Genomic DNA, 24,754 nt, shown 5'->3' on the forward strand with positions numbered 1-24,754 from the left:
CAGCTGAGCTTCTCAGCAGTTGATGCTGCATTTTTTCCAAAAACAATATATCAGGTTACAACTTAGGAGTAATATTATTAATCTCACTAGTCAGAGTTACTGACAAAGGTATGGTCTTATTATAAGGACCATGGATGGAGGGATATCTTCTCAGGACATTTTGTTTCTCCCTACTAGTAATTTGAATTCATCTGCTTATCTGGTGCTACGCTACATGAAAAGCGATAGATCAAGGTTCCAATGTAATTTGATTTAGCTTAATGAGATATGTTGCTTGAATTTATAATCTCATGAAATCTACTGGCAGGAGCAGAGGTGAAAGTGCATTAATTTGTGATTCAAAGTTATAAATTCTTTAATTTCTTTTTCTACTGTTGTCAATAGAATATTTTCTTTTTATGGTAATTGGGAATGAAATCAGTGTTGGTAAATTGACTCTAGGTAAAGCTAGTGTAAGCATGGGGAAAATTTTTGTTACAAATAGATGTACATACATACATATATGTTTGTGTGCAAAATTTCCTGGAAAGATTGCTGCACCATAAGAATCACACCAAAGAAATCCAGTGAAAACCAAACAAAGTTAGGTTTTCACTGGATTAATTTTTAAGGCACTAAGTAAATGCTGTAATTGAAGTCAAATTACTTTGTTACGAAAGCATTTAACTATCCAATTTTTATAACTCATTTTCCTTATCAACGGGAGTTGATGTCAACCATAAAAGTAAATAATTTTTGACAAAATATGTGAAAAGTAATTTCTTGACTTGATCTGTCACTATGCAACCCCTTAAATATGTGTTGATTCCTTTTCATGGCTTAGGATTTTTTTCAAAAACTATTTCACAACTAAGAGATTCTTTGGATGTGAATTTTGATGAGAAGAATTTGTCATTTTATTGCACGGTTTGGCATATATAAACCATCCAAATTTCCACCCTGAAAATATGAATGCCAAATAGTTCTAGGGCTTCTGTCTGGTATAGGTTACCACTCATCAAAAATTTGGTTTCTATCCAAGCATGTTTTTTTAAAGCTTTTTGATCTTCAGAATTCATTCAAATTTACCAGTTTTTTCGTGATTACATTATGCACCACATTTTAGTGTTGCACAAGATTCTTTTATCATTTTGTCTTGAGAAATAGTCATTGTCCATGTCATGGTGGTAGTATGTATATCATTATATTTTTTAAACTGTTCAATTCCTTGTATTCATGCTTTTATTCATGATAGGAGATATCAAGAATATTGATCATTTTTGCTTTAGATGAGTAGGTAATGTTGCAATCTGTCAAAGTAATACTTTATGTAATGTGCATACTTTTTTGTTAAATATGCTTGTGGGATTGACTATATTCTTTAATACCCTCCTCCCTAGCAGCTAGCTTATTTTTTTCACTATTCTGATATTTTCCTGTGATTGTTGGATTTTTGAAATAAACTCTTTAAACCATTTACATGGAGCAAGTTTTAATGCATATAGCTTAGTGTATCTTAAATGACCTACTTTTCTTAGTGGAATCATCACTGGTTCTATTTCTTATTAAGTCATATTGACAGTTGTGTGAGTATTCTTAAAACTTGCTGTTGTATGTGGTACAATTGTACTTATTGCTTACATTCAGTCTCAAAATTCTACCATAATTGCACCATCTAGTAAGGCCTTATCAATGCATTAAAATCATGCTTGGTTTATGAAATTATTAGAATGTCATATTGTAAGATTTACTCTGCATTATGTTCCACTGGTGTTCTAGTTTACAATAGCATTGTTTAATAAAACTAGAAAAAATTGTTGTTCCTCTTGGATATATATATTCCACCTTTTTTTAAAGTGTTGGGGAGAAGAAAATTAGGATTCCCATGTACTATATGTCTCCAAGCTCTTTCTTTCCCCTCTATAACCCTGTAAATATCCCTGAATAAATGGATGTAAAGCATGTATGAAAACATCCTAGGAAATGATTATCATGCATCAAAACCTACTTTACCCACTATACTAAAAGAGTGGATTATAATTAATGTTATGGAACAACCAACCTTTCCTCGAGGAATCCATGTGAAGAAAATCCCTCAAAGTGCTACATCCAATGACTCTAATTTAGCACTATGGAAAATAATTTTTTTTATGAAGAACCTAATTTTTTTTTGCTTTGTTAATGTATAAATTTTAAAGTTCACCTAGTAAGATGTGGTCATTGCTAAATATTTTATTTGTAATGAGTTTCAAAATATATTTTGTTGTGCAGGAGAACTTAGGCTCCCTGCGTGCCGAGTTGGAGCGTCTGCAAAGAGAGAGGCAGAGGTGGAGGACGGAGGTGTCTGGAGCACTGACTGATCTCAGGAGGGAGCTGATGGTACTCAGGGCGCAGGTTGACCCTAGTCGAGGCATGGCCCCAGAAGAAGATGATGGGGCAGGTGAGGCTGTGAGTTGGCGGTCCTTGAAGGAGGCGATGGTGGAACTTGGGAAAGGGCTGAGCACTGTCCAGCAGAGAGCTGCAGAGGAGTCCTTACGGAGGGAAGAAGACGTGAAGAGGCTGGAGGAGGTTAGTTTTGGTCACATCTCCTCCTATTGGATAGCACCATACTTGTCCAGGGCTAGTGGACCCCTTACGACAAAATATGAATGTTAAGCTACTGGTTGAAGCTTTTGTAAGCAATTGAGTCATAAATTGCTCTTTCGGGTAAATGCATTTTTTAACACGTTCCCTGCTGGGGATTCTTAGGCGAAATTACCCGTTGCCCCATAATGTTTTTCTTTTTCCTTTTGCTTTAATACTTGGATCCTTACCATCTGAGTTTTTGTGTGTGATTGGCTAGCACTGTGTTGGTCACTTCAAATACACGGCTCCGAAGTAGCTGTGACCAACGGCGTGCTATGAGAGGCTAAAAAAGTGGTCATTACAACCGAAGTGGCTTGAAGATGAAGTATGGATTTCGGTCATTATCACTGAAGTGGCAGTGAAATGTTAAATTGATAGCTAATTTTTCACCTCACAGTTTTAGGTATAAGGGGCTGATGCTTTGTTAAGCAAGGAGACTATTCATTTCAAGATGGGTACACTTTCCCAAATAATACCTCAAAACTACACTGAGTAATCCTCCAGTTTTTAAATGTGTGCTGGACAGCCATTAACCATCAAAATTGAGTTTAGTTGTTCATAACCTACCTTAGAACCTTTTCCAGAGCTTAATATGCCACTCCATGTATATATCCTTATTTTTATTCATTCCAAGATTGCAGTACTCTAATTCAAGGTTGGAAATAACAAAACAGGGATGAAAAGGGAATAAAACAAATATCTATGACACTGCATATTTGAAAATTTTAAATCTAATTCAAAATAGTCCAAATCCCACAGTAATTTTCCCATTCATATAACCAGGGTCCATGCTTATCTTTTTCTATGAATGTCAACATTAACCTAAGGGTAATGGAATGCTCAGGGTTGATTTTTTTAATGAACTGGCTTCTACGTATTACCATTTAAATTGGCTACGAATTTTATGCATTGATGGAACTATGGTGAACGGTATTATGTTCTATACCCTTATTCACTGCAGTATTACTCACTCATAAAATTATGTGAAATGATGTGAGAATTTCCTATGAATATTATTAGCCTAATATTTATTTTCTCTTGAATGATAGGCTTTAAGTGTAAAAGAAAAACGACTTGCAACTGCAGAGTCAGACATGCGACGGGCTGTGAAGGAAGCGGAGGAGCGCATGAGAGTGAGATTTCGGCTTGTTGCCTCATGCACATCCATGGAACGTTCCCCTAGCGATGGAAGTCTTGAGAGGGGAGAGGTAAGATATTAAAGAATTATTCATGGAAACATCTCTGTGGGATGAGTGATAGATTTTTCCTTTATTTTTATCCCATTTGTTAGTTGTAAATGCTTATAATACATTTATGAACCTCTTTTTGTTACAACAATATAGTGTCCATTTTTGATTGTTGAGGAGGAAATAACTGTCTAGATTTTACATTTTGAATTTTTCTTGGATTCCAAGTGGAATATGTTACACTCTTGGAATAAATTACCGTATTTCTCCGAATTTAGTCCCCCTCTGAATATAGTCCCCCCCCCCTAATTTTGAGGCTTCAAGTTTCGGGAAAAGTTAAAAAAATGTGTTTGAATATAGTCCCCCCTTTACTTTTACCTCTGGCATTTTTGGAAAGAAAGGGGGGAATATATTCAGACATATACGGTAACTTTATTTCATAATGTACCCTGGTGCATTTTTGTACTAAGTCTCTAAATCCTGATATCAATGAAGGGAAGATTGTGGACTGGAAATCAGAGGAAACTGTGGGAAATTAAAAACGGAAAGTCATTATGAAACCTCCTGTAAATGTCTACTGTGAATAAGGAGAGTTCGGATTGCCACTGTACCTTTTACAAAGCCTTTTTGTGTTCGACAGATAACCCTAGGTTCGAAGTTATTGTAAAATAGATGGATTGGAATGAACTGGCAAGGTTTTTTTGTTGTGCCCAGTGTGGAATGACATTTTTCTTCTTTAGGCTTGCCATTACTCAGTGATATTTTTTCGCTCAAGTCATTGAATTTGAGATGCTTATAGATTTAGTTTGTCTTTTTTATCACAATGTTACCTCCATCCTTGAAATTAACTTTCTATTTAGGATGAAATTATATCATACATTTTTCATTTCTTGTTGAAGGATTCATAAATGAAATCTTTTCTGGTACAATTTTATAATTTTTCATTTTTCTCGACAGAGAGGGGAGCATCATTCGGGAGAGGCATACAGTTCTTCGTCTCCACCTTTGCCTGGTCAGCTGCACCATGTGCCGTATGTGGCAGCTGCGATTGCTACTGCTGTTTCAGAGGAGCGAGTGCGTTGGGAGGCCTCTTATCAGGTACTTAAGCATGGCTACTGACCAGTATTTGTCAAAGTTGCCAAAGAAAATCAATTATGCCTCTAAATTTATCTATATTTATACTCTAATCGTATTTTTGATCATTAAAAACTCAGTATCGTGGCAGTAAATATTCCAATGTCATGGTAAAGTATATATGTATTTGCTTTTGTAAAACTCACTTTTGCTGTTGGCAGATGGAGTTGGAACTTCATGTTTTTATTGTTTTTTTGGCACAGTAAGGTCTTGTTCCCAGGTTATGCTTCAATATCAACCAAAGTAATTAATTCGGTAATTAATAAAAGTAATGCCGGCCTCGGTGGCGGTGGGGTAACGTTCTCGCCTGCCAAACAAGAGGTCGCTGGTTCGAGTCCCGCCTGGGTAGGTTTCCCCGGTCCAGGGCATGGTCGTTTGTGTACGCTTACTTGTTAAATTTGTTGAACACCCCGGTGTAAAATGGCCAGTAAGAGCTGTATCCGGTGGTTTGAGAATAAAATAAAATAAAAAATAAAATTCAAATAATTATGAAATTTCTCATTAAATTTACGAAAGCAATTACTAACAGACTGAGTCTTGCATTTATATTGAAGTGTTGATTATTGATTAAAATAAACTATGAAATTAATCATTTCACCACTTTCACATGTGGAAAGAGTACGAGTAAGCAATTCAACCGATATCTGGTGATTTTTCCGGGTATTCTTCCGCATTTATCCATTTTGTGGGACAATATTTCGCCAACGTTCCAGTTGGCTTCCTCAGGTCCACTGAAGTGTCGATGCAGAAAGTTGTTCATCTTATATACCGCCGCCTTTTTTGTGGAGGTGTGCCCTGATTGGTCAGAATCTTTGAAGACCCTTTTTCACGCGCTGGCGAGATTGTAGCCGTCTTCACGGTTGAAGTTCTTTGTTGTTTTGGCGATTTCAATTACCTCCCTGATTATTCTCGGGTAGTAGCGGCCTTCTTTGTTCAAAAGAGAGGCATTGTCAAAGTCAATATTGTGTGTCGGTCCACTCCATTGGTGTTCTGCCACTGCTGACTGGGTGAAATGTCTATTTTTTACTGCCCTTTTGTGCTCTTGGACTCAGCATTTCAGTGCTCGTACTTGGAAAAAGCAATTCAACCGTGGAGAATTCTTCTGAGTTAAACCTTGTGATGGGGTTCTGCCTCTAAAGGTGCAAAAATAATCTGTTTAATATTTTTCAGGTTGTATTCAACGAAGCTCTCAGGCGAGTGTTGGCTGAAAAGGAGAAAGAGAAGGAAGTATTGAGACGAGATGGCGAGTCTTACAGACAGGAGTGCTCAAGGCTTAGAGAGATAGTGGCCAATCTCTCTGGGGATGCCCCCTCACCGTTACCCTGTTCATCTCCTTCCTCTTCACCCCTCTCCTCCCCCCTCCCTCCCTTACCTCCCCCCGGCAGTCCACCGTCATCGCTTGGCGAGCCAGTCGTAGGGGAAACGGGATCGAGGCTGGCTCCACCTCGGCGCAGCTTGTCTAACCCAGTGGGAGTCGAGCCCCGAATGACGGAAACAATGAGCTCCTCTGTTGCCGTTATGAAGTGAGTGCCCTGTGAGAGTATTCTTCCTTAATGAAATATCATCAATTTAAAATTTATTATTACTTGTAATATTAGACCATTATTTCTTCCAAAGACCTCTTTGTTCTTGTCAAATGACAATTTTTTTCTCGTCTCTCTCCTTCAAGCCTTTTTTTAGTGACTTCCTTCTCAACAATCCCCTCTCCTCTCCGTCAACAATTCCTTGGCAACATTTCATCAGTATGCATTAAACATAAACATCAAATTAAACATAATAATAAAATCAATATCATACAGTGGAACCTCATTAAAGCGAGTACGGGCTATAGCGACACCCCCGCTATTACGAGAGATAGTCGATGTACCGTCAATTGACCCTATAATAAGCGTGTTAAAACATTCGTTTTTACGAGACCCTTTCGGTGTTGGCTCTCGCCATAGCGAGGGTTTCACCGCTGGTAGACTTTCATCAAGACTCATTAACCTCTGTAATTGCTAGCGATCTGTTAGAAATGAAGTTAATGGAGTGCTCAGTCTCAAATTTATGTGGTAAACTGTCGTTCGATAAATATAATGATTGACGAAACAATGCTTTGCATGATTTTTATTCAGTGCGGCGCTTATAAATTGTTTGAATAGTTAGTCGTTATTTGAGTAAGGAAATTTAGTGATGCAAAAAACATCGCCTTTTGTCTGGATTTATGCTTACGTTTATCCGATAGATGTTTATCTGTCGCCGCACCACTCCTGTTCCTGTATATCTGTTCGCAACAGGTATATTGGCTATTATTTGCTCCACCTCCGGTAAAGCGACAATTCGCTATAGCGAGTGTTTATTAGTGCACCGTGGGGTGTCGTTATATCGAGGTTGCACTGTAATTCATTGAACATAAATATCAAACATTACAAAACGATAATTTCAGGCTTAACTGTATGAAACCTTACCATTAAGGAAGATGAAAAAATTATGTAACAAATCTAATTGAACCTAACTATGTATTGTGACGAACAGGTTTTGCGTCCGTTATAAAATAAAGCAAGAAACACCTCATAGCAGGGGCGACGTGAAAAAACGAGTAATTTTGGGAATGCGAAACGTACGGGATAATTGGAAGGGGAGGTTGAGGGTAAAAGACCACACGTATTCCTGGATTGCGAACACAAGAAATGCATTTATTCACAAATATCGCAATAATTAAATTTAACATACAAAAATATGGGGAGTAGCACTTGAAAAAATGTTAGTAGGGCCGAATTGTCAAGGATCAAATACAAAATACAAAGAAACCAAAAATCAACTTGATAACATAAAAGTAAACTTGAAATGAACTGCATTTAAATCTTTTCGCAGGGTTTAAAAGTCCACTGCTGCTCATTTGAGATTCAAGATTCACTAATTGTTCCAGCGCTTTCTTGTAATGGGGGGTAAAGGGGAAAAACGTTCTCGATGCTGCTTCGACCGGGGATAGTGGTGAGGGCACGGTTTATTACTGCACCTTATTCGGGAACACGTGGTGGTGACGAGGCCGAGTAGGCTTCTCATGCGCTCGTGATGGTTCCTCGTTGCATTTTCCAAGCCGTTGACTGGGGAGTTGCCAAGGTGCTTTCTCTCTCTCCGGTATCTTGTGGCTCAAAGTGCTCGACCCACTCGAGTCAAGGCGAGTCGTAGTCGTGTCGGGATTCTGCCGGTGCTTTCTCTCTGCATGCCTGGTGGCTCAAAGAAAGACTGTCTCTCTCCAATGTTGGTGGCTCGATCAATGCTCGAGCGACTCCTCCAATGTTGGTGGCTCGATCAATATCGACCGACCTCTCCACCGACTCTCTCTGCATGTCTCTCTCCATTATTCGGCGCCTCGTGAGAGGGGAAGGGAGGGGAGGGAAAAGGTTTCACTAGCGCGCTCTGTCGGGTCGTGATTCACTTTCTTTGCGCGGTATTCAAAAAAATGCCATTCACTTGCATACATGAAATAAATTAAATTTATCCCATATACACACAAATAGTAACAAAAAATAAAAGGAAAGGGTAGGAATTGTGACAAGTGCTACTCATAAAATGACAAATTAGCGCTGCCGTTACAGTATATTCTTTCATTTTCCTAAAATTTGTTATTTTGATCCCCTAATATTATGGTGGAATAGCAATGCCATGGTGGAATACCAATATACTGCCATGAAAAGCATATGGGTTCCTCTAGGATTCATTTTAATTTGCTATGAGATGGTGGGATAGAACATCAGGACATTTTATACGGTGCATTACTTTGAGAGACCCTTCCCTCCAACTCTGTTATCCTAACAGTTATCCTCTGTCTGAATTTAGGCAACCCCCACTCAAAGTTGAGGTGGTTTAAGCACAAACTATAAAAAATGACCATCAATAACTATAGTAATTTAGCATCCTAGGTTAAAAGCTATTAGAAGTTTCAGGGTTATCTGATAGCCTATTAAATTTGCTATGAGAGTTGGAGAGAGACAAAAGAATGAAAATTTTTTCAACATGTTGAGTGAGGATTACATTTATACATGTGGTTGTGAACTTCTGTCAATGGTAGATGTCGGTAAATGTGGTTAGTTACTTTTGTTGTGACTGGTGTAATGAAAATTGTTAAATAGCTCAGAGGCAACAAACCTCACTTCAAGTAAAATTTATGGGAAGATATAATTTGAAAAAAATTAGAGTAATAATTTGTTGTTGATTATCTTATGTGTTGTCATACTGGGATGCATATGATTCAATTTTTTTGTCATGTAAGGTGTCAAGTTCAAAAATTCTGCATTCTAGAGTTCTGCATTCTGCATTCTAAAGTTCTAGAGTTCTTTTAATGAGAACCTTTCCAGGGCAAATATTCAAAATGTGCATTGACTCAATTACTTCTCATTCTTGCTGGGAGCTTTGAGCTAATTTTTTCATCTATGGTAAACTTTGTATGCAGTTGCCGTCTGTCGCATTCTTTTATTTTCTATTAACTGAACCTGATTGTTGCTCTCCAATATTTTTTACCTTTTCTTGGTAACATTCAATTGATCCAAATGTATTTAATCCTAGTTTGAAATTTTTATACTCTCCAGGGATGAAATTGGCCAGGAAAAAATCATTTGGCTTAGCTGGGATTCGAGCCTGGATCTCCTGATTGCCAGTCAGGTTTGCTACCTGTTATACCACCAAGCAATCTTTCAAAGCAAATCTCAAGCCCAATGATTTTTTCATGGCAAATTTCATCCTTGGTGTATAAAATGTATTGGTGTATTTCCTCTTGCACTTGTGTGTGTTACTGTGAGCAAAGTCACTTTTTTTATGCAGTGGATTGAGGTTCTGGTCAAATGAAATAGTTTTATGTAGTATACACATTGCTTTATGATGAAAGCTAGATGACTAATGAAGGATTCCATGTTTCACAGGGAATCAACAGCACCTCATGAATTAGCACATGCACAAAAGAGTGCAAAAAAATTGGCTGTGGATGGTTTGGTGAGTTAAATTTCCCAATCATATTTTTGTGGTGACTTGTGTGTCATTTTTGTGTGAAAGCCAATGTTTAAAAAATATTTCAATCCAGTCAACTCTTAATTATATGTGCTAGTGGTTGGCTGATGATTAGTGATAAATGAAAATCACATGTGCGATATATGCCATATTGATGCAATGTGCATGTAAAAAATGCTACATAGGCGCAATGACTGAACTTTTATCATATTCAAACTGCAAATTTGCCTTTTTTATGGCAAAATTCGTAAATTACATGCCGAGCACCGTTGAAATGCTCCGCTGGCACTTACCGCTTATTGGACCGACCGGATATCGCTGACCTATGCGACAGTTGCTGGCGGGCAGTAACAATTCCATTTCTTCCTGGGAATTTCGTTTTTTTAAACTATGGCCTTGACTACGGAAAAAATAGATGATACAAAATGCTATAAACTGTAATTGACAGTGCTATAAATTAAAATGAAAATACTATTTTCTCTTATCTCTACTAATAATCTATGGATGATAGAATATGGCCAACAACAGGAAATCATGTAATACTGTCATGCTATGTGCTATCAAATAACATGTAATAACTGTAAAACTATCAGATGGCAGTTAATAGCAAACAATTGGTACATAACACTGCATGTTATTTTCTTTTCTAACAAATTGCTAGCCAATTCAGTGATTGAGCACAATTAGTTAATGTTTTCCGAAGATGGACACTCTCACAACGGCAGGTGCCTATCCCGAAAGGGCCTTGTATAAACTGTAATATTTTTATATGTTAATCGTAGGTCAATTGATGGTGCCCCTGTAATTTATTATTTTCTCGCAGTAGGCCCCACTCCTACTAACTTGGTTCCACTGTAGGTGAAAGTAAATTCAATAAAAAAATTAACCCCTCTTTTGAAAATTTTTTTGAATAAAACATAGAAGTTCCACTGTGCTACAACTTTCACTTCTTTTTAGGTGTATTATAGCTTCAAAGAGTTTATTTATTTATTTTTAAATCTTATATAGAGGAGAAAAATGACATGGCTAATCCACACACTTGATAATTGAAAGTTGACTGTATTTTTGCTTCTGTAAGTTTGCTCCGTTCTCAGCTTATGTGAATTGATTTGGCATGCAGTCTTTGTTTATCATGATAGATTGATGAGTTATATCAGTGGAAATGTCCATCTCCTTTTTGAAGAATAATTATGCTCCCCTATGAGTTTTGTTTGTTTCTTACTTTTTCAAAGATTTATTATTTTCAAAGATTATTTGTCTTATTATTTGGAAGAGCTTGTGTATTAGCCGATGCAATTATTTCTATGGTTGATGGAAATCCTGGAAAAGATAAAATTGCATGAATCTTGGTTAGTTATCAGAATTCATAGTTAACTGAATATGTATTATACACATTTACTACTAGTTCTTATTTAAATGTAGATGCATCATAGATAAATTTGTGCATGCTTACTCTTAGCCATAAATATTCAAGGTGTAAGATTTAGCACTTTGATGTTATGTGTGACAGTCTAGGTCTGTATGAAGTAGCAGTCATGGTTATGTACTCAGTAAAAAATAAATAGGAATCTTTAGTCAATTTTTAACTGTTTATCACTTCCATCTATTTGTTCAATACTATAGAAGACAATATTTTATTAGTACCTGGTCACTGAAAGTCCGTAATATGAATATTTATTTTTAAAAAAATGTGATAGAACCTACTTAATGACTAGGTTGTAATAAAAATACAGTAATCTTCATAAATTTAAAAGATGACTATCCCACTGACTCAATTAAACAAGCTTTCTGTAGATAGGTGAAAAATTTATTCATGTTCTTTTCTATTTGCTTCGACTTTTCTTTTGTTGTAAAAAAGCTAAGCTCAGTGGTGGTGAATTACAGATGCTGAATTACTGATGTAATTCATCTCGTTATTATACTGTGTTTTTGATGCCGTTTTATAAGCAAAGTGGTAAATGTGTATTAGAAGACTTTTTTGTTGATGTGTTCAAAGGCTCAATTTCATGACCTAGGATGTGCCTTTCCTTGCTATATCCTGGTCGATATGCAGCCATCGTTACATTACTGTACTACTAGGAAGTATTCTGTGACTATTTTCGTTGCCTTAATACTCAGTTTTGCTATCATTTAAATAGGTGGCTGTTTTATCAAATCTCATTTGCCTTCAAGAAATTATGACTGTTCGAAAAATTACACAATTTTATTTGCTTTTAATGCACTCCATCAATTTACTGGAAATTGAGATGTGAATCTAATTCTCTCACCAGCCAGGTAGCCCCCTTTTTTCCCTATATATTGTGGGTATTAGTCCAAATGTTATTACTTGATAAGTGATTGTGGGTAATTATTATAAGGAATGTACTCTCTAGTTCATTGAGTAGGTTTCCAAATAGCTTATCATCAACTTTATCAATCAACTATAACAAGGTATCAACTGTATGGAATTCACATTTTTTAGAAAGAGAATGTGACTTAAGATTACAAGAATGATGAATTTAAAAAAATACCTTTTTCATTATTTTTTCATAACTTTTATTTTTGCTCTAGCTCAGCAGAAAATGATATCGCCATTCAGATAACTTCCCTTTGGATCTCAGACTGAGTGTAATTAACAGTGCTCAGGAACAACCAGAGGGCTTTTTTTGTGTTTTGGTGCAGTTTCAACTGCTGCGGAGAGATGTGATAGCACCATTTGGTGTACGGAGCAACAGCCAGGATAGACAGTGCTATCGCTCGAATGGAATAATTTTAATTTGAGGAGAATTTTACCTTACTAACTCTGTGAAAGTCAGTGAAAGTGAGATTTCATTGTGGGCTCTGGCTGTTTCTCTAAAATGAAAATATTGAACAAAAAATGAAAATGTGATGTATGTGAAAGTATTTATTTTAATGAAGACTTTTAATTGTTGAAGTAATAGATCCCCCATGGCTGGACATTTGATGCTTAATGTTTATGGGTCAACATGTGTAACTCTGCTTTTTGTATGTGATGAAAGAGCAAGCAAGAAGATTTGTCAGTTGAGCTTGTGGCTTGTTTATGACGTAAATTATGTCTTGGTGTGCCTGATTTTTTTGAGTGTGTTTGAAATGATACACTTTGTTTTATTCAAAAATTTATTTGCAGCTGGAATATTTTGTAGCCTTGTTTAAGTAGTGTCTTACTTATGTTTACATTTTTATAAAACTTATTTTATGGATAAATATTTGTTGAACCTAATTCTTGCATACTGATGATTAATTTTTAATCCTTTATACTTATTGACAGTTTGTTTTTACCTTAACCATGGAGTGGATTCAAATAATTATTCAGTCCAGACTTGAAATTGGGCTATGAGATATTTTTTTGCTGTGTAAGTTGAATAATACGCAATCAGCCATTTGCCATAAATTTAAGGCTTTAGTACTGTGAAATAGGTTTTCAGTGTCTGTGATTGTCTTCTGTTCGTATTTATTAGCGGTCAATGAAGTTTTTTAGCCATATTCTTTTACAAAGGATGCCCCAAGGCCACCTTCTTTTCCAAAGTTTTGTGGCACCACTACCCATATCTACCCTAAAGGATCAGGAATGCCTACCCCTGTAGCCATTCCTGATCCTTTTAGTCAACACACCACAAGGGTTCAGATACAATCGCTATGCAGTACTTCTTGGAAATTTCAACAGCCCCACATTCTGGAACACTGATGAAAGTTGGGTAAAAAATGGGAGATGTAAATACTTGAAGCCAATTGTGATATTTGCTTTTATTAACACTTGAAGAAAAAATCTGTTATAAGAGAAAGAGTCAAATGTGAACCAAGAGCAAAGTGGAACTTTTTAGTGCCTTAAGCAAGAAGTAAAAATGTGATAACATACATACTACTGTGGCCCAATGTTCGGAATATCTAGGTTATCATACATCCTTATCTGTCAACTTTTAATACCAGAACATCTATCAAGAATATCCAGGATATGGATATCCAAAGTGAACAATTGCAGCTCTTTGGTTTCTTCATCATGGGAAGTGTTTAAACTTAAAGTGTGCCATAAGGAGTGAATATTAGACTGATTGCAAAACATTGTTCTTCCCTCTAATAATTTATTAGCCTCTGCATGTTTATTTGCATGTTTTGGCTGATTTATTTCGTGCTTTTGATGTTTAGAAGGCTCTAGGTAACATATGTAGATAATGCAGAAATGGGAATTATGGAATCCTACTTCCTCCTTTTAAGGTGATATCATTTTCCCTATCTAAATAAATAATTCTCTCTTGACCTGGCTTTCATTACTGCTGCTCTAGGAAGAACCCCTCTGGTGTTTCCAAAAGCACTACATACTTCCATGGAGTACAGTTGATCAAAAGGATTCTTATGTTTTTTTTCCACATATTTTCACCAATGTTACTTAATGGAATTTTCTCTGAATGCCCTCTAGCCATATGATTCCCTAGAAATGGATCAACCATTGAAAATATGAAACTACTCTCCAAATACATTTCACTAATGAAATTTAATCTAATTCTATCTTACTATCAAATCACTGCTAAAAATAATTTATATCCTTCTGCAATATACATATTTAATCTTTCCTTGACTTTGATCTTAGGTTTCTGCAGCATTTCTTCATAAGCTTCCGGGCGTTCCTTTGCGTTGGGTTGTCTATAGGTGATGACAGTTTCTCCAGCCATCCTGCTGGCGTCTTCAGGTCAGAAGTAGCGATGCATAAAATTTGGCCATCTTATATAGTGACTTTGGGGATCCAACCAATCAGAACCACCCTCTGATCCCCAAAGTCACTATGTAAGACGGCCAAATTTTATGCATCACTACTTCTGACCTGGAGATGCCAGCAGGATGGCTGGAGAAACTGTCGTCACCTATAGACAACCTAATGCGGAGGAATGCCCGGAAGCCAAGAATCTTTCCTTGAATTACCACTACTTTTCCTTTTTACTACGAATGCCTTTAAGAATATCATACCTTCCTGCAGTTCTTGCCGAAATTTCTACATGGGTTTTATTATGTTCATATCGATTTACTAGGTATGAAAAACAGGTGATAATTGAGAACTTGTCTTAAAAATACCTGCTAATTATGTAGTGGAAAATATGAGGGCATTAAAAAAAATTCTTGAGTGATATTTTCACGTTATTCCTCTTATTTTTTTCGATCTCTTTGGAGTACAATAATCACCGCCAAATTATTAATTTACTTCAATTGAGAATTTAACCTGTCTGCTGGATAATCTGGAGTGCATTGGCACCTCTGCTTTGTCACTTGCATAATCTGTCAAGAAATTTCATATTAGGTCATGTAGTAAGAAAGGATTAATATTTTGGGGGCAATTGCTTCTTTGTATTACCTATCCTGATGACTTTTTATGGTGCTTCAATTTAAGAAAGCCATCTGTTGAAAGTATATTCTTTGTATTTGCTTTTGGAAAAAAAATGAGTATAATTTTTCAAGTTCTGTTATTTTGGTGTGCAAGACATGAGAAAATTTTTTAGCACTTTCTGCCACCTGGTGCATGGCTTCTTTCCCTTTGAAAACTTGTAGTTACATTTATGGTTAGTTGATCATTTTATTCAGCAGGCATGGCACTGATCTAGGTGGACCATTGTAACATTTTAACCTGATTTTCACTGCTTTGCCTCCGCTTTTTTGTAAAGGGGTAGAACCTCAGTTCATCTCTACATTATTCTGCTTTGAAGTTTACTTCTATGATTTTTAGTTGTAACCTTGCATTTTTTCTTTGGTATGTGTAGTGAGTTTTGGCTCTGGGTTTCCTGGTGAAGCTATTTTGGTAAGCATTATAATATTAATGATTGCAAAAAATGCCAGTTTAGAATGTTAATATTTTGGTATTGTTCATTATTTAAAAAAATTGTCTTATTTGCTTTGTTGTTTATTAATAACCAAATGTTTCCTTTTATTCCAGATTGGAAGCACTAGTTCACTAATAGAGCAAGGAAAGATCAGCATTTCATCGTAAGTATTGAAATGATTAAGTTATGCTGTTGCATTTATCATCAGTTAAAGTGATATAGGGTGTTCAAATATTCATTGAGGTATTATATTGGTTGCTCATTAACGAGAGTTTTTAATTTTTTTAGGTGCAATGCTGGTGATGCTGTGTTAATACTATGGGATGATGATCGAAGGCAGTACACAATATTACAGGAGAGCTCCACTTTGTACTTTTTGCATCCTGACTGCCTTCCTATCCTTGGCCTAACCATTAATTCAGGTACATTTTTATTTTCTAATGTTGAAAATGCATCAGAATTTTTTCCTGATTTTTTTCTCATAACTGGAGATCAGCATCTGAAATCAACTTGCTTTTGAGCCTTGAGTATCAGTCTTAATGAAGGGGGCAGCCCCAGTGGGTAATTAACCCTTGGGCTGCGGGAGTTCACGTTATTAGCTGCCAGTCAGTGCAGGATGCAGCCCCCTGCCATGAGGGCTGGTCTGGTAGAGTTAAGGCCCTTACTGATCCTTATTGTGTGGGAAAGTGCCCAAGCGCCAGATATCGTGGTAGCAATAAAAAGTTTTGATAAATGCCGAAGTCAGTGTGCAAAACGCATGAAAACATTCCCGCACTCTAAGGGGTAAAAGAGATAGATAATTAATTCCTGGTTATTCTCTTGGCATTTTTTTTACTTTGCTTGCTGTTTTATGTCTTCTATGTATCTTTTGCACTTATTTAATAAAAAAAAACTGTGTATTTAGATGGAGAAGGGTAGGAATGGGAAAATAGAGAAGATAGGGATGGAAAATAGACAAGGGTAGGAAAAAGAGGGTTCATTAAAAGGTAGGGCACTGGCTTTGGAGATGAAATATGGATAAGACAATTGAGGGTAAATTGAATGGCAGATAATCAAGTCTATTGTATCAATAATTGAAGTTTTTAGGTATGCTCTGTAGCTATCAGGTTCATCTTGGATTTATACTGTGTCAGTCGCAATTTTGAAGTGAAATTTTTCCTGCTGCTGAAAACTTGTGAATATAAAGAAAGTAATAATGAATAGTTATCTAGCAAGTGTGCGGTGTAATTAAAGCTAAACATATTTTTTTAACACTAGAAGGATGGCAGGGGTCATTTGACCCATTTTCAGAATTCAAAGTTATTTTTCTCATATTAAAAATTTTTTTTTAAATTTCAAACGTTTTTACTTTCTTTGTTTTGGTCTGAATTTTGATAAATTAATATAAATTCAACTATAATATTTTGTTTTTAATTTTTATGGCAGGATATACCTATAAGGACGACTGAGGGTCATTTGACCCACGACTTGTTTTCGTGCTATATTCTATTTCTTTTCTTTCCCGTGGGCTCTTTAGTGCCATTTATGTCATATAATCAGCATTAGGCTAGTGTGGTAGATGAATTAATTGATTTTGAACCAGCAAGTACCTGATTCAATGTTGGTTTCGTCCCATGGGCCTGTATTTCAAAACCTAGTCATAGTGATAGTCAATCTTTTGATATTTTTCGGGCAGCAAATGGAAATAAAATGTTTTCAATCGTTGATTTACGTATCAGGCAAAAAAGAACAAGTATGTACTTTTCAGCAACATGAACTCAGAGGGCACTATTTCCGAAAAGAATGAAAGAAAACCAGAGACCATTCTATTTCATTATTACCACAAATAAGGAGTAGAGATGACGGATAGTATGTATCAATTTATTTACACGTCTTGAAATCCAACAGCCACATCCCAACAGGCACAAAAAAAGATGCCAAATATCACCAAATTGCACCTATTAATAGTCCAATGTATGCCTTCCATGCAAAAAAATATTATGTGGAAAAAGGGCAGAAAAATTACTTACTGTCTGTATAATATTTACAACAAAGTAATAATTTTTAAAATTTTTAAGCAAATGTTGTAAACCCATTGTACCTATGGTTAGAATATTAAAGACAAATTTTGTATTGAATGCATTGATTTTCATGACTATATGTGCCATTGACTTCTAAATATGGTTTTATTCACGATTTAAAAAAATAATTGTTATTAAATTTTGAATTTGGAAATAATATTTAATAATGTTAAAAAGTGTTTTTAATTAAATGATTTCACAATTTATACGATGAAAGAAAATATTGGATGAAAATGAGGCGTTTTATTCCAAAAAAAAGCCTAATTTATTAACGCCTATTATTAGGGGTCAAATGACCCATAGCCGTCCCTCTAGGTAGCGTGAAACTTCCATCCTCCTAGTGTTAAATACATCTTGAGCTCTTTCATATCTTGGCCTGATTGAATTTTGTTTACTTATGGTTCTTTTTGTTTTTTGGTGAGTACCCTTGTTCATTTCTCAAGAACGCCTAAATTTTTACTTTCTTGACCAAGCTTTCTTTGATATTGTAAGATGAATCATCAGGATAAAAATAATATGTGTAGTATATAATAATCACCTTGATGATGCATCCTGCAGTGGCAACTGAAGCCCTTATTTGGTCTGCAAGAGCTGCATTTGAAAGTGATATGATTTTTTGTATAAAATATAACTAATGAAATAGCATATTTTCTATTTATTTGTAGGAAATGGGGTTGAGGTTTTTGAACTCAATCCAACTTTTTTCATTAGGATTTTGCCTTGCTACCAGAGGAGAAATGGTGGTCATGAGTTATTCTTGTAAAATTAATGTGATAATTTATTTAATTCGCAGATGGAACACCACTGCACCTGTATAGTACAGCTGAAGTAGTGGAGAAAGAGTATTGTCATGCTAAAAAGGTAAGTGAAAACCAATTATGATTTAAGATATTTCAGTGAAAATTTTCTATTCACTAAAAGAGAAACATCTTTGTAGTTCAAATTCATGTTGTAATTACACCCATGCCTCGTATAGTGCAAGGGGTTCCTTGGGGTCTTTGTGCTATATGAATTTGCTTTATACGAGAGTGTTTAACATTGGGAAGATAGGGATGCGTTCCTGGTAGCATAGGTGTTGTGTATCTAATTTCCTCTAAACCATATGTATTGCCATAAATAGCCTTAGAATACCTTATTTATATAAATTTTATAGTTTAAAGTATCTTTAAAGATAGTAGGCTTGCATTCAAAGACTTTTATTCACGTTTAAAAAAATTCGTATGTGCTTTTTAAATTCCCTCCTGTCGTGCAGGTGAGCTAACATCTGCTATCGAAGGGGTTCTTAATGCATTGCCGGCAGTTGACGATTTTTCAAACCAGTCTAAAAACAACTATTGTGTCACCCAGGCCCTTTTGTCGCTCATCGAAATGACAGGCAAATGCTACTTTGAATGCCATTTCATAGCCAGCGGAGTTTATGAATGATAAATGATAAAATTGATAACTTCTTGATTTTTCTACCTGCATTCCTATTTTTTGCCATTTTTCTCTTGATTTTTACTCGGTATGGCTCAATCGAAATAACCTACTGCTGAACTGTATTCCTGAGACGCAGAGGGCCTATGACTATTGAGAGGGAATGAAGCCATTGTGTTTGAGACTCTATAGTGGACCCTTTTATGTGTTGATGCTATTCATACGCAACTCGGCCACCACTCCATGTCTTCCCCGTGAATATTGATGACCTTGAAGGCTTTAGCGTAAACCCTCTACCTGGAAGTCAATCGCCCGATAACCTATGAGGGCAAAAATAACGTCTCAAACTGTATTGCTTAAAAAACTCATTTCCACTAGATTTATGCTTAATTAATGATCTAAATTAAGTATTGCCATTCTTTTAAGGAGACGAGATAAATTACTTTGGTAGGCTGGCTATCTGGACCCAATGACGAGTAATACTTTAGGCCATTGCTCAGCAATGGATATCAATTAATATATAAACAAAAAGAAGATTTGAGGCAAGCAATACTATTAATATGCGTAAAATGATAGCAATTTTGTGTGTACTTAGCGCAAGTTTACGTTTTATCATGAGAGCATTTTTAGTTTTTTAATTAGGCTACACTGCGTTGCCATGTTTCCCCAAAGAAATTTGCGCTGTATCGAAATTACACTAATCGAAATTGCACTATACGAGGCATGGGTGTACAATATAACAATTTTGTAGAAAATTCTGTATTTACCTGTATATGTATTATTAAGTCATAAAAATCATATACTAATAAGCTTTCTCCATTTGACGTTGATGTATCTAAAAACCATCCTCCCCATTTTGTGGTAGGGCTACCTCTGTGTGTAGTTAATGTGAGGATCCCAGGGTATTGCCAAGATGACTGGTGTATGCTTTCTGGTATTCCTCTGCATTTTTATTTTTAGTTATGGTGTTTTTTCGTATCTTCCTGTTGGTATAACTATTATCACTGAAACAATTATGTGGTGAAACATCTGAAAGCATAGAGATTCCATTATTGCTGTAACAATATTTGAAAAAAAAGCTTATGCTTGTTAATTGTCTTTGTTTTGCTCTAATATTTTCATTTTTCTTTACAGTCCGAGAACAGATACAGAGTTCCAAAAGGCACAAAATTTTACAGGGTTAGAGCTAGGCCTCCAAAGGGTATGGACCCTATAACAACCATAAAAGAAGTTTCCACTGGTGCTACGGATTTACAGGAGCCGATTCAGTTGACGGAGGGTGAAATGCCATCGTCTGGCGGCGTGATTGATTCTGGAGTTGGGGAAGAGCCTGCCGGAGCCCAAAGGGAATTGCTAATGGTCGAGGAAAAAGGTGAAGAAATGTTAGCAATCTCGGGTGGGTCTGGTGAAATGCAGAGTACTTCTGGTGGTTCGGGAGAACTAGGTGGCGAGGTGGTGGAGGAGGTGCCTTTTTCATCGCCGAATCAAGAGGGATCCCCTAAAGGAGAGCGGGGTGGTGTTCACAGCCCATCCGGGAATTCGGATAAAGAGCAAAGCTCAGCGGGGTGGGGCTGACGGGGGTACACCAGGCCCCCATCGATGGCTGTCCTTAAGATTTGTCCTCCCGAGAAGAGGAGAACCATCATCACACTGATGTGCTTTCATTTTAAGTGCAAATTGCCATGGTATCCTTAAAAGTTGTGGCTCTTAACCTGTTCAACAACTGGGACCCCTATAGTTCTTGCACCGTGTAATTATACGAGTGGCTTAAGTGGAGTTGTATTCACCAGGGCAGTTCTGTTGATGTTTGTATTTTATTACCAGCATTGTTGGTACATCGGACCCAAGTTAAGAACCATCGCCTTGCAGCCTCCATTGGCCTCTTACACATTTTCATGGAGGTTGTTGTGGTCCCTCTTTGGGTATTAGGCATGGGTGGAATGACACACATTTAAGGTTAATCGTTTGAATGGAGGTGAATCAAGTTTGACACTCATCATCTGTCATGCTCACTGGTTTTCGTTTCTTCAGTCATGCTTTGTGAATTTTTTTTGCCGTCCATAGCTTGAGCTCCGTGTTTTCATATTGTCTAAACTTAATAATTATTTAAGTGTGGGCTTTTTAGATATTTATAACAGTGCAATAAGTGAATTGGGTGTCAGTTACCATGCGGAAAAAGTGGCCAACGAGGAGGATAAGAGGCTGGTTTTATAGTCTTCACGTTCCTGAGTGAGGCTATGGGGAAGTACTATTCAAAGTGATCTATTTTTTCATGAGCATTTTCAATCAAGTGAGATTATGTGCTACCAAGATAAGTGATGAGTTTCCCAGCTTATTTAATTCCAGGGCTTCAAGTTCAAAAAAAAGTGCTAGAAGAATTATATAGGTATGCACGTAGTTGACCTCCTATTGTGATCACTTGTGATGTGAACTTGTAAGGTCTCTGAGACTTTTGTAAGATAAATTTTGGTGAGTTGTGAAGGCCTTTTATAAGTACATAGATGTATATATTATGTCCATAGGGTTTCACAAAATATTTTTCCTCAAGTGAGGTTGTGAAGTAGGTATTTAAGCCCTAGAAAAATGCACCAAATGTAAGATAAAGCCATGATAAGAAACAGAAAAGAAATAACTCATTTATTAAAAATGTTTCCATTTCTAAATAAATACATACTTTTAAATTTGATGTGGAATGTTATTGCAAAGGCATCTTTATATTACTTTTACCTGCTGTGATTTTGCTTGTGATATCAAAACTTATTTCATTTCATGAATTTTTATTTTAAAATTTGTTTTTGTCAGGTGGGTTTTGTGATTAGACATATATACTGGATATTGAAAGAAGTCAAATCCCTACCAGAAGCTGCTATTGAAGAATATTGGTTCAATAATCAGTCAGCAGCAGTCAACACCACAAACTTTATAGTGCCACCATTAAAAAATATTGACAACGAGCACTTAATCCTCAAAAAAGAAAGTAAGATAAATAACATTTAGTTTATTTGCTGCCTGTTTAAGGTATCATGCAGTGGCACCATAAATGGATCATTCTCAGATTCCTAATCCAGTAAGTCCAGTAAGTTAAGTTTTTTGAAAATTGTTAAAAGATAGATGTACTAATTAAAGTAGATGAATAAGTAATATTTAAGTTTAAGAGACAAGTCTGAGTGATTGATGGTGTCAATCACTGGTAGTTTCTTTGGAAGTGCTCAGTAAAGTTTAAAAAATTTTTAAAATTTGTCCTTGGAGGTTTTGTTTGAAGTAGAAATTTCTGAAGCCTAGAAATTTTATGTGGCTGGCTTGAATATCTTCATTGCTTAACCCTTTCGCTGCTACAAGCGGGAATACCCGCAAAAAACATTATGGTTATTGCCTGCGACATGCGGGGATATTCCACGACTTTCGAAAAACTTTTCCTTTCAACATGACATGCGGGTAAATATCTACGTTTTCGGTCGTAGGTGCTGTCATCTGCTCGAAATTCTAGCGGAACTTCGTCCATTCGTGCGGCGACATTCAGCGACGTCAAATGAATGATTCAATTAATTTTTTTCTGGATAATAGGCAAAATAATGGAACCGATGAAAAATCTATTGAAGCAGCAAAAGGGTTAATTCAAAGCTTGGATACAGGGTGTAGGACTACTTGGCCCAGCCATTTTGGTGTGGCCATTTGGACACAGCTGTATTGGTGCAAGGCACCACTGCACAAAACGATTCAGCCCACAACTATCTTGGCTTGGAATGTCTTGGTGCAAGCCACTCAGGCATGATGCATTACAGCAGGTTTTAAAGAAAATCAACACTGATTCCAATTAGACTTGGTCAGAGTAGTAATAATGCCAAACTACGTTTTGTGTGTTGAATCAGAACTCTAATTTTCAGGCTTTCAGACAGCAGTCGTGGAAACAAATTGCTTAATTCTAGTTTGAACAGTTGTTAGGCGGTAGTAGTTGGAATGATAATTCTCATGATTAACAATTACAATTGTTAAGGCTTTTGAATAGAGTACTTCATGTACAGACTCCTACAATTAAGGTAAAAAGCAAGATATCACAATTTGAGGAGCCCTATTGTCCAAATGAGAATTTTAATTCTATGTGGGGTCATATACTTTCAAACCCCCCCGCTCAATTGTATTTCTTGTTCTTAATTATTTCTCAAACTGTCCCTTTTTTGTGCTGAACATAATAGTTAACCAACTTGGCTTCAATGAATATGTATTTAGAGGTACATATTATTTTGTACTGTATCTATCATGTGAGAAACCGGAAAACCACCATCATATTTTGTTGGAAAGAAAAAGTAACATCCACTTGCAGTTGTGGCCCGTGCCAAGGTGGAATGCTCTGAGATGTCCTCGCGCAAAGGTGGCCTTAGCCGAGACGGCAACACTTAGTGTTACATTTAGTTTACCTTCCACATTCCTCATTAGCACCCCTGGAAAAAGGTTAGCTGTTAGAAGGATTAATAACTGTTAGTCTCGAAAGACTTGATGAAATTTGACACTATACACTAATCCTCTATATCCTATTTACTTCTTTGGTACAAGAACTTATGAATTAAGATATTTTCTTTTCTTAAACAAGAAGATTATATTTCTGCTCTATTTTCTCCAATTTCACTGCTAAATTTTTGCATATAATTGAAAACTTTGGAAGGCCTACCGGAAATTCTCCACAACTTTCCTTTCTATTTTGCAATTTTATTTCTATATGATATTATCATTTGAATTTTCAAACTTTTTGCCAATATTTATGCTAGTTAATGTTTCACCATTCCAAGCTTATTAGCATACCTATTGATGTCAGTTTGCTTATGAGTAGTTACAGTATATATATCCACTTTTGTATGCATTTATCGATAAAATTCCCATTTTGTTTTATTGTGTCAAGCCTCCTCTTCTTTTCTCTACATGGCCAATGTAACAATTATTTTAAAAATATTTAGAGTTTTTATTTTAATTGGTGGACCTTGAGGGTAATATATGATAGTTGAAAACATCGTGGTTAAAGATATTCTTTCTCACTGAACCACATCATCTTACCAGTTGTAGAAGTATTTCTGTATTTTTTATGGTCGATATTGAAGTAAAAAATGCAGGTCTTTATAAAAATTTAATTTATTCAATCATAAAATTAGTGAAAAGTCACTGTACAAGTTTGAATGGAAATATTTCTTCCATCTGTGTTCTTTTTTCTTTTAACATAGTAAAATCTTTTTCATTTCATGAACATATTCAATTTTTAGAAAAGTATATAAAATACAAAACATTCAAAATGTAATATGCATTACTCTTTCTCTAAGTCTTTCATAGATGTCAAATAACAGTGCCACAGACTTATAACATGAAGCACATCTATAAAAGACCTAAAGATTTCATCTAATAATAATTATCATATAACTTATTGCCAATGGCATTTCTTATTATATTAAATTAAAAGCAAAATCTCAGTCAGAGAGATGAAGGACATAGAATAGAACGACACTGAAAACTGCATTCTATTTAAAAAAAACTGTAGGCCTATTCATAAATAGATAAATGAAACGTGGTAGTTCTTTTT

At 35.9% G+C, this 24,754-nt stretch overlaps 1 protein-coding gene across 3 annotated transcripts in view; it reads left to right on the top strand.

Moving 5' to 3' along the window:
- Window positions 1-21,877, top strand: part of LOC124165084 (RB1-inducible coiled-coil protein 1) — a 49,100-nt gene extending 27,223 nt beyond the window's left edge. For 2 of the 3 annotated variants that reach the window (XM_046542350.1, XM_046542351.1), the window contains exons 14-22: window positions 2,251-2,547; window positions 3,654-3,812; window positions 4,749-4,889; window positions 6,096-6,448; window positions 9,827-9,896; window positions 15,829-15,878; window positions 16,004-16,137; window positions 18,569-18,636; window positions 20,326-21,877. In XM_046542350.1, coding sequence (XP_046398306.1) covers window positions 2,251-2,547; window positions 3,654-3,812; window positions 4,749-4,889; window positions 6,096-6,448; window positions 9,827-9,896; window positions 15,829-15,878; window positions 16,004-16,137; window positions 18,569-18,636; window positions 20,326-20,766 — 1,713 coding nt within the window. In that variant the 3' untranslated portion in view covers window positions 20,767-21,877. Of the gene's footprint in view, window positions 1-2,250; window positions 2,548-3,653; window positions 3,813-4,748; window positions 4,890-6,095; window positions 6,449-9,826; window positions 9,897-12,461; window positions 15,713-15,828; window positions 15,879-16,003; window positions 16,138-18,568; window positions 18,637-20,325 lie in introns of those variants that run through there. The other variant, XM_046542352.1, reaches the window with a different exon arrangement.
- Window positions 21,878-24,754: the final 2,877 nt, after the last annotated feature.

Source organism: Ischnura elegans, chromosome 9, assembly GCF_921293095.1.
Source record: "Ischnura elegans chromosome 9, ioIscEleg1.1, whole genome shotgun sequence".
NCBI classification, from domain to species: domain Eukaryota; kingdom Metazoa; phylum Arthropoda; class Insecta; order Odonata; family Coenagrionidae; genus Ischnura; species Ischnura elegans.